Raw genomic sequence first — 18,873 nt, 5'->3', positions numbered from 1 at the left:
CTGGGCCCTGACACTGTACCGGCTTACAGAGTGTAGACTCCTGCAATACGATGCCCGACTCAAATGGTGCAGGCTTACAGGATGTAGACTCTGTAAGTCTCTGCCATGCCAGGCGTGGTATAAACAGAGTGTGGGAGTCCTGAACTTTGCAATCTCTCAGGCCCTATCCTTAATAATATATAACTGTGTGCCTCGTCATTTCTGGAGTCCTGAGTTTAGGGCCAGACACTCTGATCTGTGTGAGGTGCAAGTTTTGGCTCCCTGATGAATGGACTCTGAGGCGGATCACCGGAGCTGAAGGGACTACGGTGACAGCAAAACGAGGACTAGAGGAGGTGGCAAGAATTGGATCTTTCATCCGCAGCTTTCACAGCTCTTTTATCTCCCCAAGGTTTCCAAGCTCTGGGAAGACGATGAGGATCCCGATGTGGGCGACCGGTCAAACAGGTCACGAGCTGGCGACACGGGAATCTTGTGCTGGGGCCGACATCCCCCGACAGCCCGTGTTCGGGCACCAGAGACAGCTGGAGCGAGCAGAGGTGAGTGACGCAGGCCTGAACAGAAAGGTAGGTGCCGCTCAGATGCATTTATGGGACAATCCTCCCACCTCTCTTCGCTACACAGACTACGAGCAACAGTCCGGCAACGCCGGACTAAAGATGTTTGGTGGTAAAGTTTTGGAGGGATGTAATGTTGATGATGCAACTGTGCATGTGCAGCACCATGGTTCAGGCCATTTCAGACGCCAGTGGTCACCCTTGGATTTGCTCCCATTGGTTCAATCCGGGTGATGTCATTGGTACAATTAATCCCATCTAAAAGCCTGCACAAGAGGTTCTTATCATGGGAGCCAGGTAGTAAGTGGTGGTCTTTGATTTCAACACCGTGGTGAGACAGAAGAACTGCCACTAGACTACACTCCCAACTGTGAGCCGGGCACCTCTACGGATTAGAGGGAATTTACCAAAGAAGGAGCCTGAATATGGATTTAATGAATTTCCAATTACGATTGGGAGCACTGAAGGGATGTTTTAATTGTAGCTGGGACATCTATTTGAGCAACTCTGAATTGAGGAAAACCTGAGGGGCCTCCCAGAATGTACTGGAGGTTTCCGTGCGATCAGGGCACTTTTCTGAGGACTTCAGGTAGGTTTACGCGATTTGGGAGGACAGAAGTTTATTATTGTAGCAATTATTTCAGGGCTCAGTGAAGTTTCCTGAGGACTCAGAAGGATTTTGGAAAATTAAGGAAGTTTAAGGGAATCGAAAGAATTTCTCAGACAAAGTGATTTTATGGAGATCCGACTCTAACACTTTCTGTTAACTCAGTAGTGGCATTCACACAGCAGCAGCGAGGCCTGCTCCTTACACACTGAGAGGAGGATAATAAACCAGCCTTACCTGCTTAGGGTGCTTCTGACATCCTGCAAAACAGAGAAACAAACAGAGCAATCAGCTTCCACAGAAGAGTTAAAACGTGGCAGTATTTTTAGGAGGGAACACTCATCAAAAGTTAAGACATTAAGGAGCTATTCCTTTTCTGCCTGTAATCATGTGACTGGAGTAGTATAGCACAGCACAGATATTGTGAATGGGAACACATGACACAGCATAGAGTTTGGGATAACATAACTAAGCACAGATTGTGACATTCTGAATATGGTCGCATTACATGGCAGAAACTGATATCCTTAATGGGAATCACAAACCATAACAGTCTGATAATATGAATGAGGTCATGTCACGCATTGTATGAGGTTTTCAACATGGTCACATGACACAGCAGTGGGTGATACGAATGACTTCACATTACACACAGTCTTTTATATCCAATAGGATAATGTTTCACAAAAGGAGAAATAAGGGTTATAACAGTATCACAGCTCATGAAACAGACATCATGAAACAGTTCTTTCTGAAAATACAGCCTTTATTCTCTTTTCTTGAACTTTAAACTCAAGGACAGGGACACATAAGGACACAGCCAACACATTTCATCCCTGAACATAGGGACTTCTTCAGGGCTGTGGTAAAACATGTAAATAAACACTTTAGACTAATCTAACAAATAGCATTCTGAGATTTCAATAACAGCAACAGAAAATCATAGACAACAAAAGCCAAAACGAATTCCAAAACATTTAGAAGATTTTTCTATATACAAAGATTAAGCCCATATTATGTCCGAAATACTAAATGTAACATAATGAGTCAGATGGCATGAATTTTCTAGTCATCCACGCATAATTATTACCAGAAGGTGACAAAGAAGAAAAGTCAGCATATGGTGATGTAAGGCGGTGACAATGTCTCTAGAGTAGAATTAACAGAAAGCTTCTTAAACTGCCTAAACGTATTGGGTATCTACCAACAAGAATTGAAAGACTATTGATCGTACGATAATTACATACTGTTGAATGAAACAGAACAGTCTAAATGCCATCTGACAAGAGTATATGGCTACAAGCATATAAACATTTAGGAAGTTTACGCACTAAAAAGGTATTTAGATAAAGTGGTGAAATTCATTTAGTCCCTGGTCCAATGTACATAACCGTGAAATCCATTTTGTTTCACATTGTCTAAGTAGACGTTCCGAACTCTTTAACATATATATGGATGAAGCCTTTGCTGGTGATGTGCTGACTCAGTGGAAACTGGACCAATTGGTGTTTAGGTCAAATAAGGGATAAATGACAGAATGTTTGCATAGACAGAGGGTATTGGCAAAGACAGTGTGTCTGCATAAACACAATGAAGCACAGACATTCAATCTCTTGCAGTCAATAAATATTGTTGTGTATAAACAGGTTATGATGTTTTGAAATCATTATGAAGACATGATTGAATACCACAGGAAGGTTGTCATATCATATTTGCATTTTACCATTTGAGATAATACGAGATTTATGTTTGTATACAGAAAAACCTTCTAAATGTTTTAGAATTCATGTTGTCTTTTGTTGTCTGCCTGGTTATTTTCTGTTGCTCTTATTGTAATCCGTGTATTTTTTTGTTAGATTATTCTAAAGTGTTTATGTTATATATATGTTTTACAACAGCCCTGAAAAGGCCCCTATGTTCAGGGACGAAACGCGTCGGCTGTGTCCTTAGATGTGTCAGTGTCCTTTATTTTAATGTTCAAGAAAAGAGAATAAAAGATGAATATTCGGAAAGGACTCAGTTTGTGATGTCTGTTTTATGTGCTGTGATACTGTTATAACCCTTATTTCTCCTTTTGTGTAAAATTATCCTATTGGACATAAAAAGATGTAATGTTTGGAGGTGCTCCTCTCACACTTTAGCATTTGTTAATTTTACGGTCACATTGAACGATTGGTCAAAGATGGAGCATACTTTCTGTCTAAGGGAACGATACAGAGTTCGGTGAAAACGATATCACAATTGTTCTGGTCTGTGTTCACTACATGGCACAGTGATACGCTAATAAAAGTGAAAGACCATGTTTTCACACAATATTCTGAAAAAGATCACATAAAACAGCACAGTCTACGGTTTTCAGAATGAGGTCACATGCCACTCTGTGATATTGTAAATAGGGTTACATGACCAGCATGTCTGTTATATTCTAATCAGTGTCGCATAACCCCCATACATGGTGAATGTCATATTACAAGATATGAAGGATTCCCACCCATAAAAGATGTTGATCTTCTAGGTGATAGCCCAACCACTGAGAAGTACATCCCCCCTTCCAGGGTGAAGTCTGCCTTGTGGGGTCCTCAGCAGAGATGCCTGGTGACAGAGAAGCAGTGCAAGGAAAGTGGTTCATAATCTGGTAGAGATACTGCATCTACCTCGACACAGGAGTCCAGCTCACTGAGCAGAATGGGCGCTAGACGAGTGACCTGCAGGAGCAGGTACGAACAGAAGGAGCATTAGAAAAGTGCCCTAAGAATGGAGGCATGAGCAGAAGGAGTACTAAAAGACTGCCGAAGGCAGAAGGGAAGCGCAGAGAGGGTACTAAACGAGTGCCATAAGGGAGAAGGTACGAGCAGAAGGGGTACTAGACGAATGCCCTGCAGGAGCAGGTACGAACAGAAGGAGCATTAGACAAGTGCCCTAAGAATGGAGGCATGAGCAGAAGGAGTACTAAAAGACTGCCGAAGGCAGAAGGTAAGCGCAGAGAGGGTACTAAACGAGTGCCATGGGAGATGGTACGAGCAGAAGGGGTACTAGACAAATGCCCTGCAGTAGAAGGTTTGAGCAGAAGGGGTACTAGAAAAGGCCGTGCAAGAGAAGGTATCAGCATAAGGTGTTCTAGAAGAGTGCCCTGCAGGAGGAGGTGAAAGCAGAGGGTTTACGAAGAGGTAATACGAAGTTTATTAGGACAATTATTCATAAAACATTCTAAAACAATAAAACAACCGTACGTTCTAAAATTGCTTTAGGACACACACTGGCCACCCTGAAACTGTCCACCCATTTTATTTATTTTTAAGTTTTATATAGCGCGAACAAGATCTTTGCAGATAACAGAGCGCTTTACATAGACAAGGGGGGTGGGTACACGAGGGAGCATAATTAGGAAGGTAGGTCATCAATGCAAGTAATACAGATATGAGGGAGTATGAACAATCGGGTAAGGTCAATAATACAGGTAAAAACATATGTGCAAATGGATCAAGCACGAGTACAGATCGACGCAGAATCTTAAAAGATCAAACGTGGTAGTTCAAGTGTATTTAGCCATGAGGATAGCTTTAACTTCTTCCCATCCTTACAACTCTTTTTGACGGTCTGTATAAAACTTGCAATTCCCACTGGCACATCGAGATAAAGCATTTTGGACAACAGAGCCATTGTCTCCAGCCTTTGATGTGTTACAAGGGTATTAAAAACTTAATAGGAGCAGAAATTAAAAAACACAGGGCCCGATGTAGGTAATTAGTATTTACCGATTGGTAAATACCGAATTTTACCGATTCGGTATTTACAAAAATCGGTAAATGCTATGTAGGTATATTTACAGAATAATTTAACGATTCGGCAATATTCGGTATTTACTGATGCAGTAAAATTACCGAATTGACAAGGGGGACTGGGGGACACCCTGTTGCACCCCTGATTCAGGCTTGTGTGCCACGTGACACACATACACATACACATACATACCTAAGGGCATGTATGTGTGTCACATGGCACAGATGTGCATGTACACAGGAATTCGTTATTTACCATCAAATAGTATCAGATGGTAAATAACGAATTCTAAATGGCCTGTGACACTGTTTTCAGTGCCACCTACATGTAGATTTACTGAGTCGGTAAATTAACCGAATCGGTACATTTCAGGCCCCCTACATGTCACAAACCAAATACCGGTCAGTAATGGCCAAAATCGGCCGTTACCGACCGGTATTTGGTGAGCTACATCTGGCCCACAGTCCTTAAGAACACGAGACAAGGAGCATCTTACATTCAGAGGACATGTACAAAATCCATTACCATTCCTAATCACATTGCTCCAGGTACGGGATTAAAAAAAAAAAGGGGTTACGCCCCACTCTCACTTTTAAAATGTTGTTTCGGAATTTGGGCCAAATAGGGGAAGACCATGTCCTGGCCAAGGGTTTTTAATGAGAGGCTGATTGAAGACTTTTCTCTTAGATAGTCCAGGTCTAAAGAAACAGCGACCTTCCCACAGACTCTCTCAAAGCTAGCCTTGCCTGTGGAAAAATCTCTTGATGTGGGAGTTCACCAACAGATTCCATGAACCCAGATTAAATTCTCTTTTTATCCCCTGAAGCATGGTTTCTGAAGGCAGCAACAAGAGCCTCCTGAGTACCCCTCCAAAGAAGTTCCATTCACAAGAGGGGTCAAGGGCAAGTAATTCTGCTCCATGCAGCCACAGCGGGGGATTGTTCCTTGGTAATCCTTCATTAGGGGAGTGAGGGCCAAACCTCCACATTTCTAGTTAAATCTGACAAGACAACCAGCTTGTAGCATGGACTTTTGCTTGACGCACCCCATATGTGTCCAGTTTTAAGCTCCTTTTAAAGGACATACGTAGATATTTATAAGAATTCCCTACTTCCACATTTTGGGCATTCAGGTACCGTTTAAAGTTAATCACTTTTTCCCCAAAGACCAGGACCTAGGTTTTCTCCAAATTAATTTTCAATGAGTTCTACCTGCTAGAGGCTGCCAGAGAATCCAGTTCTCTGCAGACCGGTCAGGGTATAATCCAGCAGATCCAAGTCTCTCCATGCAGTGGAAACGGGATATGCGGTTTCCCAACTTTGGGGGGGAAATTAATTTGTTAGACTTATAGCTGCCAACAGATCTGCAAGAGATAAACTAAAAAGTCAGTGGGGTCAGACACACCCTTGCCGGAGGCCAGTCTGTATTGTGATAACCTTCGATTGATCAAGCTCAGCTTGTGCCCTTGTAGAGTTTGCAGTGCACTAAAAAGGTCTGTCGGGAGCTTCCAGGAGTCTAGTTTTCCCCAGGAGTCTCCAGTCTACTCTGTCAAAAGCTGTCCGGAAGTCAATAAACCAGCAACGTAGCCTTTGCTTCACTTCAAGGGCCTTCCGAATGATGGCCCAGTGAGCACAACAATGGTCTATGGTCGAGTGGCCCTCCCGAAATCTACCTTGCTTGAGCGGTCCGATCTTATGTTCATATGCCCAGTCATCAAACCATGTAAGTAGGATTTTTGAGTAGACCTTCACCGAAGGATCCAAATGGCGGATGAGTCTCCAATGTAAGGGGTCAGAACCATTCCCCTTTTTAAAAACTGGTTTCCCTATTGAACCCCTCCATAATGGGGAAAACGTGGTGGCAAGTTGAAGCTATCCAACATAATAAAAAGGGAGTACACCCTTGCCCATCAGTCACTATTAGACTCAATGAACACTGCCGGGATACTATCAGGACCTGCAGCTCTTGATAGCTTGAAACGATCAATTACCACCCTTACTTCCTTCACAGAAAACCAGGAGACGGGCAGATTCTTATATTTAGGACTGACTGTAAGAGGAGGGCTGCCATACAAATCACCCAAATATGCTGCCCAGACATTCTCAGCAATCAAACACGTGAGGGTCCCCCAGGTAAGCTGCAAGATTTGTTTACCTTCAATATATTATCCCATTTGCTATTTTAGAAGGGGGCATTTCTCCCTTTAATCAATTGCTTGTATTGACTCTTTAGCCTTTGAAGCTCCAGGTTGAAATTACCATCTACACATAACCTAACTTGTTTAGCTGTCATTGTCACCGGGCTTTTCATTCGCTGACAGGCAAAATCGAAAGAGCCCTTCCCATTAGTATGGCAGGTTACGTGTTACACCGCCCCGCGCCCCCCACCCCTTCCCCTTTTAAGATTTACATGTTTGCAGGCCAACATGTTAACCAAGATCTAGATAAAACCAAAAGATTTTTTTTCTTGGCTCACCAAGAAAGCCTCAATGCTTTCTGCTAATTGATTTGCTGCTAAAAGTTGTATAGTTTGGGTAAAGGCAAGTTTGAAGTCTCTGTGGAAAAGATACCCCCAGATGGAGCACCTTCTCCACCGCCACTAACTCCTGAAAATATAAACTGCTTAAGTGGCCCAATGATCGCCCCCCCCCCCTATTTTGCTACTTTAAAGTCTACATAGAAATCCCACTGCAGGGAAGAGCATATAGTCAATTGGCCCCTCCAAATGACCCTGCCGAAACGTTGCAGCTGCCGGGCTGTCATTTTTAAAATGACCAATCAGAGACCACGACATTACCAGCAGCCAATGGCTCAAAGCCTAAGCCTCTCACTTTGAATGAACCAGACGGATAGGATGCTGAAGGAATATGATAACAGTCCAGTAAGTCTTTCATCTGAATGTCCGCCAGGCCAGGATACAAAGGAGCATTACAATCCCAAGCCAGCCTTATTACTGCTCCAGAAATGACCCCAGTAATTCCTGCAAACATTGATCAAAGGGCTCCAGCCAGTCATTCTCTCTGCGGTATAGTGCTCTATGAATATATACATTTATCAGTATAAAACAGCGACAAGCATTATTGTTCAAGCCAAGTTCAACCACAGGGAGCTGCATACCACTAAACAAATTAATAACCTTCAATGTTTTATTATCATCTTGGTAGGCATTAGGGTTAATACCCTCGCGGAGGCTCCACCCTCCCTCGTTTAGAGCCTTTACTGTACATAACTACAAAGACTTCCAACGTTTTATCCGCTCTCAAACAGAACGTCTGAAGGAACAGCACAGGATAGGGTTAGATTCTTTTTTCCAGGTCACCGCTCTAAGACGCTCAGACCTGTGAATGTTCCAACCCAGGATTCTCAGATCCGGAGAGGATTCCTCCCTCTATGGCCCACTTGGCCAGACCTCCCACGCCCATGTATGGGGAGCTGCTTCAGGGGCAAATCTATTTCCTGCTCCCATTCTGGGACCACCTCCTGGTCTATTGATATGTCATTTGGAAATAGCACCCTCAAATTCTTGGGGCCTGTCCATCTTGCATTACTTTCATGCCAGCTGGCCCCACCCTTTCCCAGGGAGAAGCTAGAATCTGAGCCAGCCCGCCATGCAGATTTTCAAAAGTGGAGCAGTTTGAACCAGTCGATAGTCTTGGGCTTCTCACCTATCGAACATCTGACCTCTGAGCCAGCGTTGGCGAGTTCACCGTCTGCTTTTGCTACAAAAAGAGAGATGCAAGGAGAGGAGAAAAGCACTCTTGATAGTTCCCTCCCTTGCTCCAGCCCTGGGACCCCACAGAGGCTCGATCAGAGGATATCCCAGAAAGAAAAAGGAATTTGCTAAAAGATGTTAAGGACTTTAGAGCGATTCAGGGGGTGTCATTGTCTAGCATATTTTCCAAGACGAATGACATGCACAACCGGACATGGGGCCTCGGCTCAAGCTTAGTACAGTGACAGCAGTCACTATACTCTTCATTCTGGCTCCTGGTAGGATAGGTTCCTTCTCCCCGGCAGGCACTGGGGTGGCTTTACGCGAAGAAGCACAAGCTTTTGTTGGCTGAGGGCTCCCAGCTGACCGTGTGTTTTTGATTCTTCCTGAGAAGAAAGATCTGAGGTTCCTGTTGTACCGCCAGGCGGAGAGTCTGCCCTGCAGCCAGTTTGGGCCAAGTCACCCTTTTGTTGCGGGCACTCTTTCCTTACCTCAACCTCTCTCTCTCCTCTGCCGACCCCTAGTTCTTGTGGTCTGCATTCTTTTTATTCCTCTATACCGCTGGGAAAGATAATAGCTCAAGGAGAACTTGGGAAGGGGGTCGATGTGCTGGCTTTTCCTGACTAACATTGGCTGCTTTGATATATAAACTGAGCCCCTCGAGTTTGGTAAAGCCCCTCCACCTTCTGATGTGGTAGGCCTTTAAACAAAGCCTCCCCGGGATAAGATACCTTGGTTTCCATACCTTCCCTTGCCGCATGCAAACCTTTATCAGAACTGCACAGCTCTGTCAGAAAACCTTTCAGATACTTTGATTGAACCTCCTGCTTTGAGCGAACAACCACCAGGGTTTCTAAAATGCAGTGCTCCAGACCACCCACAGCACTGACACATCCCTAGCACACACATCCCAGAGGAGAAAAGGCAGGTGCCTGGGTGGTACCTGCATACAACCATTGTTGTGGGACTAACCTTTAAGGCCCCGGGGGAGCTGGCCTGATGCTCAGGAGGGTCACCAGGCCGACTGGTAAACAAAGAGTCACCCAGGGATCTTGGCTTCAGTAACAAGATACATTAAGTCTAATTAACAAGTTTGTTGGTTCTCTGGGAAAACCTTTTCACTCATGTTTTATCGCGGTTTTACGCCTGCTTGAAAATCTGCACGGTCTTCTTACAAGACACCCTAATGTCAATTACAATGCCTGTAGGCTTTAGTTAAATGTCTGGAATGTTCTTGGGAAAGGCAGTAGGCCTTTATCAATCAATCAAATCAGAGTACTTGTAGAGCGCGCTACTTACCCGTGAGGGTGTCAAGGCGCTGAGGGGAGGGGGTGCTGCTACTGCTCGAAGAGCCAGGTCTTGAGGAGTCTTCTGAAGGTGAATAGGTCTTGGTACTGTCGTAGGTGGGTAGGGAGGGTGTTCCAGGTCTTGGCGGTGAGGTAGGAGAAGGATCTGTCGCCGGAGGTTGTTCGTTGGATGCAGGGGGACAGTGGCGAGGGCGAGGCTGGCGGAGCAGAGCTGGTGCGTGGGGGTGTAGAAGCAGAGTCTGTTAAGGTAGGCTGGTCCGGCGTTGTGGAGTGTTTTGTGTGAGTGGGTGAGGAGCTTGAAGGTGATCCTCTTGTCGACGGGGAGCCAGTGTAGGTCTCAGGTGGGAGGTGATGTGGCTGCGGCGGTGGACATTGACGATTAGTCGGGCGGAGGAGTTTTGGATGCGCTGTAGTCGTAGGTGTTGTAGGTATTTGGCTGGGATTCCTGTGTAGAGTGCGTTGCTGTAGTCCAGTCTGCTGCTGACGAGGGCATGTGTCACCATTCTTGTTTCGGTCGGGATCCACTTGTAAATCCTGCAGAGCATGCGGAGGGTGTTGTAGCATGAGGAGGAGATGGTGTTGACCTGCGTAGCCATGGAGAGGGAGGAGTCTAGGATGAATCCTAGGTTTCGTGGATGGTCGGTGGGTGTCAGTGCTGTTCCCAGTATGGTTGGCCACCAGAGATGTCCCAGGCTGAGGGGGTGGGTCCGAGGAGGAGTACCTCCGTCTTGTCAGAGTTCAGTTTCACATGGTTGCTCCTCATCCAGTTGGCGACGGCCTTCATTCCCTTGTGGAGTTTGGTTTTGGCAGTGTGGGTCCTTGGTGAGGGAGAGGATGAGCTGGGTGTCATCGGCGTAGGAGATTATGTTGAGGTCATGCTGACGGGCCACTTGTGTGAGGGGGGTCATGTAGATGTTGAACAGAGTCAGGCTGAGGGATGAGCCCTGGAGGACGCCGCAGATTAGGTCGGTGGCTTCGGATCAGAAGGGTGGGAGGCGGACGCTCTGGGTTCTGCCGGAGAGGAAGAACGTGGTCCAGTCAAGGGCCTTCTCTTGGATTCCGGCTTCTAGGAGGTGTGTCTTTAGAGTGCGATGGCAGACCATGTCGAAGGCGGCCGACAGGTCCAGGAGGATGAGGGCTGATGTTTCGCCGTTGTCTAGTTGGCACCTGATGTGGTCTGTGGCGGCGATGAGGGCTGTCTCGGTGCTGTGGTTTTGTCTGAATCCGGACTGGGACGGGTCCAAGATGTTGTCGTCTTCGAGGTGGCGGGCCAATTTTCTCGATGACCTTTGCCGGGAACGGGAGCAGAGAGATGGGCCAGAAGTTCTTGAGGTCCTTGGGCTTCTTGAGAAGGGCGCTGATTTCGGCGTGCTTCCAGCTTTCCGGTAATATCGCTGTTTCAAAGGAGATTTTGATGACCTTCCGTAGTTTGGGTGCGATGGCTGCATCTGCTTTGTTGAATACGTGGTGTGGGCACGGGTCTGACGGAGATCCTGAGTGGATGGAGTTCATGACCTTGCGTGTCTCATAGTCGTTGACGTTGGACCAGGAGGTCAGGCGGATGGCACTGGTGGTGTTCACAGGGGAGGTGGAGTCTGGCTTAGTCGGGGTGGTTGTGGTGTTGAACCGGTCGTGGATGTCAGCGATCTTGCGGTGGAAGAAGATGGCCAGCGAGTCACACAGTTGTTGTGAGGGTGGGAGGTCGTTGGCATTGGGTTGCAGAGTTCCTTTACGATGCTGAAGAGCTCTTTGCTGTCGTGTGCGTTGTTATACAAGCGGTCTTTGAAGGAGGATCTCTTGGCTAATCTGATGAGGTGGTGATGTCTGCGGGTGGCGTCCTTGTGGGCTGCAAGGTTGTCTGGTGTGAGTTCGTGGAGCCATATTTTCTCCAGTTACCGGCATGCACGTTTGGAGGTCTGGAGCTCATTGGTGAACCAGGTGGCTCTCTTGCTGGTGTGGCTGTTAGGGGGTTTCTTGAGCGGGGCGAGGGTGTTGGCACAGTCGTCGATCCACTATCTGAGGTTGCGGGCTGCAGCGTCTGGGTTGGTGGGGGTCGGTGGGTGGGTTCTGGTAGAGGGTGGTGATCAGCCGGTCTTCGGTGACTTTGTTCCAGCAGCAGTGAGGCAGCTGTTGGTTGTGGTGGTGCGTGGTTGGTTTCTTGAAGGTGAAATGAATGCAGCGGTGGTCGGTCCAGTGGAGTTCGGTGGTGTGGTCTAAGGTGATGTGGGTGCCCGAGGAGAAGACTGGGTCCAGCGTGTGGCCAGCGGCGTGGGTGGGTGCGGTGGTGAGTTGTTTGAGGCAGAGGTTGGTGATCAGGGTGGCGGAGTTGGCGTCGTTGTTGCTGGAGGTTGAAGTTCAGGTCCCCGAGGAGGATGTAGTCCGTGGAGGCGAGTGCATGGGTGCTGGCGAGGTCGGCGATGGAGTCGCTGAACTGAGCCTGGAGTCCAGGGGGTGTCTATAGAGGAGTGTTCCACTGAGGGTGGTGTTGGGGGTCGGTGTGGATCCGGAATTGCAGGTGTTCGGTGGTGTAGAGGGGGTCGTCTGCGTGGGTGGAGACCTGGAGGTTGGACTTGTGGACGATGGCTATTCCTCCTCCGGTTTTGTTGGCGCGATCCCTGCGGGTGATCTTGTAGGGGTCCAGGATGGCTATGGCGATGTCGGGTGCCGAGGAGTCGTTCCACCAGATCTCGGTCAGGTAGGCCACGTCTCGGGCGGAGGTGTAGATCAGATCCCAGAGCTAGACGGCGTGTTTGCACGCGGAGCGGGTGTTGAGGAATATGCAGCGGAGGTGGTTGGGTCCAGTCCTTGGAGGTTTGGCGGTTCTGTCGCAGGTGAAGCTGCAGGTGCTGCAGGAGAAAGGTCCCTGGGTCCGTTTTGGGGTGGCCTGCAAGCAGGTGTGGTTTCGGCCCGCATTGAGTGCGTGGAGGCTGCTGGCGTCGGAGTGGAGTCTGGTGTCGTGGCGTTTGCGGGGTCCAGGGGTTCTGGCGCTAGGTGCGGTCCAGGCGTGGACGGGCGCAGACGGGCATGCCTTAGGCATGCCTTAGGCGTGCCTTAGGCGTGCCTTAGGCGTGCCAGCGGCACAGCCGTGCAGCTGCCGCCATTTGTAGGCCTCACAGTGTTCATTGTGAAAAACCATATGTGGCGAGGTTGGCCTGTATGGGAGTACTGATAGTTTTATATCCCAGGGCCTGAGATCATGCAGATTGCCAGTAGGCACCTTGAGACTTGATTGATAGGCTTGTACCTCCATATGAAAAATATTCAGGGTAACTGATGTGCACCCGGGTTATTCAGTGAGGAGGGGGTGTATATTGGTATTCCCACCATGAACATGTCTGCTATTTGGTATACAGTTGTGTCTATTCTGTACATATCTAACTTTCCATGTCCTCTATATCTGTTATTTTGTACATTACTGAGCTGAGAGCTTCGGGCTTGCATCACCTCTTGGAGGGAGCCTTGCTAGCCCGCCGCTGCCTTCAGAGTGAAGCTCGAGAGGGGGTGCGCTTGGGGTATCAATAGTTTGCGCACCCTGGGACACCAGTGGTTTAGGACGTCAGTTGGAGGCTAAATCAGGCTCTGACCACTCATGATGTCTCTTGTTTTCCTAACTCTGCCTCTTCTGCACATTCCTGTGCACTAGCAGACATTCAGCAGTCTCAGCTGCACTTGTAAGTATATTATGAATCCATCACTAGCACACATAGGGCAGTCTCAGCAGCAGTTGCAGGTATATTATGAATCCATCACTAGCAGACATACAGCAGTTTTGGCTGTGCTTGCAAGTATATTATGAATCCATCACTAGCAGACATACAGCAGTCTCAGCTGCGCTTGTAAGTATGTTATGAATCCATCACTAGCAGACATACAGCAGTATCTGCAGCACTAGTCGGTATAGTATGAATCCATTACTAGCAGACATACAGCAGTTTCGGCTGCACTTGTAAGTATATTATGAACAATCACTAGCACACATAGGGCAGTCTCAGCAGCAGTTGCAGCTATATTATGAACCATCACTAGCACACATAAGGCAGTCTCAGCAGCAGTTGCAGATATATTATGAATCCATCACTAGCACACGTAGGCATTCTAAGCAGCACTGGTCAGTATATTAGGACTCCATCACTAGCAGACATACAGCACTCTCGGCTGCACATGTAAGTATATTATGAATCCATAACTAGCAGACATACAGCAGTCTCGGCTGCGCTTGAAAGTATATTCTGAATCCATCACTAGCAGACATACAGCAGTCTCGGCTGCGCTTGGAAGTATATTATGAATCCATCACTAGCAGACAGAGCAGTCTCAGCAGCACATGTTGGTATATTATGAATCCATCACTAGCACACATAGGACATTCTCAGCAGCAGTTGCAGGTATATTATGAGTCCATCAATAGAAAACAGAGCACTCTTGTGTGCACTAGTCGGAATATTATGAATCCAGCACTAGCACACATAGGACAGTCTCAGCAGAAGTTGCAGGTATATTATGAATCCATCACTAGCACACATAGGGCAGTCTCAGCAGCAGTTGCAGGTATATTATGAATCCATCACTAGCAGACATACAGCAGTCTCGGCTGCACTTGTAAGTATATTATTAATCCATCACTAGCAGACAGAGCATTCTCAGCAGCACTTGTCCATATATTATGACTCCAAACACTAGCAGACATAGCAGTATCTGCAGCGCTAGTCGGTATATTATGAATCCATCACTAGCACACATAGGGCAGTCTCAGCAGCAGTTGCAGGTATATTATGAATCCATCACTAGCAGACATACAGCAGTCTCAACTGCACTTGTAAGTATATTATGAATCCATCACTAGAGGACATACAGCGGTCTCGGCTGCGCTTGAAAGTATATTATGAACCATCACTAGCACACATAGGACAGTCTATGAAGCAGTTGCAGGTATATTATGAATCCATCACTAGCAGACAGAGCATTCTCAGCAGCACCCGTCAGTATATTACGAATCCATCACTAGCACCCATAGGACATTCTCAGCAGCAGTTGCAGGTATATTATGAATCCATCAATAGAAAACAGAGCACTCTCGTGTGCACTAGTCGGTATATTATGAATCCATCACTAGCACACATAGGACAGTCTCAGCAGCACTTGTTGGTACATTATGAATCCATCACTAGCACACATAGGGCATTCTCAGCAGCAGTTGCAGGTATATTATGAATCCATCACTAGCAGACAGAGCAGTCTCAGCAGCAGTTATATTATGAATCCATAACTAGAAGACATATAGCAGTCTCAGCTGCACTTGTAAGTATATTATGAATCCATCACTAGCACACATAGGGCAGTTTCAGCAGCAGTTGCAGGTATATTGTGAATCCATCAATAGAAGACCTAGAGTACTCTCTTCTGCACTAGGAGCATTCTTGGCTGCACTTGTAAGTATAATATGTATCCAGCACTAGCAGACATTGAGCAGTCTCGACTGTGCTTGTAAGTATATTATTAATCTATCACTAGCAGACAGAGCATTCTCAGCAGCACTTGTCCGTATATTAGGACTCCAAACACTAGCAGACATACAGCAGTTTCAACTGCACTTGTAAGTATATTATGATTCCATCACTAGCACACATAGGGCAGTCTCAGCAGCAGTTGCAGGTATATTATGAATCCATCACTAGCAGACAAACAGCAGTCTCAACTGCACTTGTAAGCATATTATGAATCCATCACTAGAGGACATACAGCGTTCTCGGCTGCGCTTGAAAGTATATAATGAACCATCACTAGCACACATAGGACAGTCTATGAAGCAGTTGCAGGTATATTATGAATCCATCACTAGCACACATAGGGCAGTCTCGGCTGCGCTTGTAGGTATATTATGAACCATCACTAGCACACATAGGGCAGTCTCAGCTGCACTTGTAAGTATATTATGAATCCATCACTAGCACACATAGAGCAGTCTCAGCAGCACCTGTCAGTATATTATGAATCCACCACTAGCAAACATAGGGCATTCTCAGCAGCAGTTGCAAGTATATTATGAATCCATCACTAGCACACATTGGGCATTCTCAGCAGCATTTGTCAATATATTATGAATCCATCACTAGCAGACATACAGCAGTCTCGGCTGCGCTTGTAAGTATATTATGAATCCTGGTATCCGGAACCAAAAGAAACAGTCGCATCTCACCAACCTTGAAAGCACTGAATTGGCTTCCTTACGAGGCAAGAATACACCTTAAAGTGGCGTGCATGACGCTCAAAGCAATTCACAAGTGGAGAAGTGTGGCTCAATGATTAGAGTGGCAGACCCTGATGCAGAGGTCTAACCCGGGACCAGGGTTCAATTCCGCACCTCGGCGGGTCTTGGGCTCAAAAATTCCACGGACCTGATAATTCTTGCCTCGTGCCTATTCCAATCATGGAGTCCCACTCTGCAACTCTGGGCAATAGCCTGCTTAATCTCCACAACGGCCCCCACAACGCTAAGGATGCCTGGCCTCCACCTTGGGGGTGCCCAGGAGTGGACGCCTCACAGGGAAAGCCAGGATGGGTTCCACAGCGGTATTCGTACAAGCGCCTTGAGACCCTTGCGGTGAGTAGTGCGCTATACAAGTATCAATTTACAATTTTTTTTTTTTACAACAACACACTGTAGTAATCTCATTTAGAATGTTTTCAAGTCTTGTTATGTTTCCTCTGTCTGCCTACATTCTATATGTGGGAGTTGGACAGAGAGAGAGAGTTGCTTCTGTGCTCTGTGGATGTATAAGCCGTTTCCTGCAATAAACTTATTTTTCATTCAGAACATCTCCATCTAATTACTTCACAATTTTGGCGACGTTTGGGAGTTTCATAAAGGACCTACAATTTGGAGTTTCAAAAAGAATTTACAAAAGGAGATTTTTTATTTTAAATGGAACAGCGTTCACTTCTCTCCAAACCATTTCAAGATTTTGTGTATTAATGACTCTTGCAAAGGACTTTGTGCCACAATTGCATTTCTCTGTGAACATTTATTTTTAATGTTTTTGGATGTTTGATCTGGTGCCCTTGGAATGACCTGGAGCCCTTGGATTTTCCATCGTGAGTACATTTCTGTGTGACTGCATTATCTCTAAAGCGGTGATTTGTGTGATTTCTTTTCTGAGAACGGAACTATCCGGTTATCATTTTCATGGCTGTGCACTTAAAATAGCGGAAACCTAAGCTGTGCAATTTCGAGCCTCTAAGTGTGAAGAGAACAAAATGATTAATAGTTTTGGTTTGACAGTTTAATTCTCTGAGAAGTGAAGCCTCGGAATTCTTTGTTCATTTTCTTTTTCCAGCTTCATCTAAATTAAACTGTGTGCTCGAGCGCTGCTACTAAACTGTTAACTTATTAAAGAATAACAGTCTTACCTCGAGCGTGAAGACTCCTGGCAACGCGGCGTCAAAGAGATTCTGTGTGTCATCGTGCTGTGTCTATTCTGACTCGTTCTGGCACAGTGACGTCTCAAGCTGCTTTGATGATTACATCGCGTTAAGACGCAGTGCAACGTAGGACGCAGGAAGTAATCTTCTTGCAACCATTTTGTTGAGTTGGTCTCTACGGCAACCACTTCTTCTCTTCTGCAAGTCGATCTGCAAGACGTTTTCCAGAATCTCTGACTATCGTTCTGTTTCCAGCCCACTTTATGACTTTCAAACATCTTTTGGAACCATTTTGACCATCGGTGACTACGTTTTTTTTCTTTAGATTATTATTTTTAACTAGTGTGAATTTCCAGCATTACTATTGTGACATCGGTGACTACATCTTTTATTTTAGCTTATTATTTTGTTCCATCTCACTCAATGTGTATAACCAATGTTTATTATTCCAATTCCTTAATGTCAATTTTGTTTTAAAGTTTAATATGTCGAATATTATGCTCCCCCACACTTTCTACCTGTCGCTGGTTAGCCAAAAATGGAGTGGGCTTTGTGGTACACAATGTTTTTGACGTATGTCAATGTTTTAGAAGAGGATGGCTGTACCCCTAAAACAGGGGTCTCCAACAGGTCGATCGCGAGCTACCGGTAGCTCGCCGAGGCCCTGTGAGTAGCTCTCCCCGGCATTTTGATTTTGTAACCCTTTATTTCCTTTTGCCGTTTTTGGACATTTTTAATAGCTGTTTCCGCCCTCACCCAAATCGGCTGCTCTGATAGGCTTAACTGAGCTTAGCTGGGGAGTAGGAGGCGGGCTGAATATGACGACGTTGTTCGTCATCTGAGTTATCACTACGCCACCTGCCTTTCGCAGCGTAGCACCGTGTTTTTAATCTGCATGACATGTGTCGGTGCAGAAAGAGGCCAGAAATCTTGATAGCATGGGCAGTGGCGTGGCGCAGGCAGTACTGAGCTGCTAACCTACCTAACCTTGCGCCACCTGCCTTTTCCAGCCTGGCACAGAATCTCTGATCTACGTGGGAAGCAGCAGATCAATCAGTAAGCCACGTCGTGAAATAGTTGTGCATGCTTTTTAGTTGTGAACAGTGGCAGCTGGCGGGGCAGCGCGGGGGGAAATAACAAAAGCAGTCTGCTTGACCTCAAAGGGTATTTTCCCCTGCTTGGTGTCCCCTTGCCCTGTGATTCTTACGCTCATCTTATGAACTCTTAAAATTAATTTGCACCAGGTATTGACAGCAATCGAGCAACAGAAATATGTATTTACATATTAGAGAAGAACATTTTTCATGTATTGCCGGCAGCAGGGGACAGAAAATGCGTAATTAGCCCCTTCTACAAATAGTTTGGCAAATAAGCACTTTTACATTCTAGGGACCCTTGTTATGGCATTTGGGACTTCGCTCAACCAGATGTGCTTTGGTTGTGTATTCTTGGCAAGAGGCTTGTTAAGCGCCTGACCTAGTATCAGTGTCTG

The 18,873-nt window shown here is 46.3% G+C and overlaps 1 protein-coding gene across 1 annotated transcript in view; it reads right to left on the bottom strand.

Moving 5' to 3' along the window:
- The window catches only part of LOC147668691 (zinc finger protein RFP-like), a 191,218-nt gene that overhangs the window by 57,346 nt on the left and 114,999 nt on the right, over window positions 1-18,873 (bottom strand). The window contains exon 4 of the mRNA XM_086948510.1: window positions 1,402-1,424. Coding sequence (XP_086804636.1) covers window positions 1,402-1,424 — 23 coding nt within the window. The remainder of the gene's footprint in view (window positions 1-1,401; window positions 1,425-18,873) is intronic.

This window comes from Lissotriton vulgaris, unplaced genomic scaffold (genome assembly GCF_964263255.1).
Source record: "Lissotriton vulgaris unplaced genomic scaffold, aLisVul1.2 SCAFFOLD_2097, whole genome shotgun sequence".
Taxonomy (NCBI): Eukaryota; Metazoa; Chordata; class Amphibia; order Caudata; family Salamandridae; genus Lissotriton; species Lissotriton vulgaris.
Note: the sequence above shows the minus strand (reverse complement) of the source record. Positions and strands in the feature narration are given on the sequence as shown.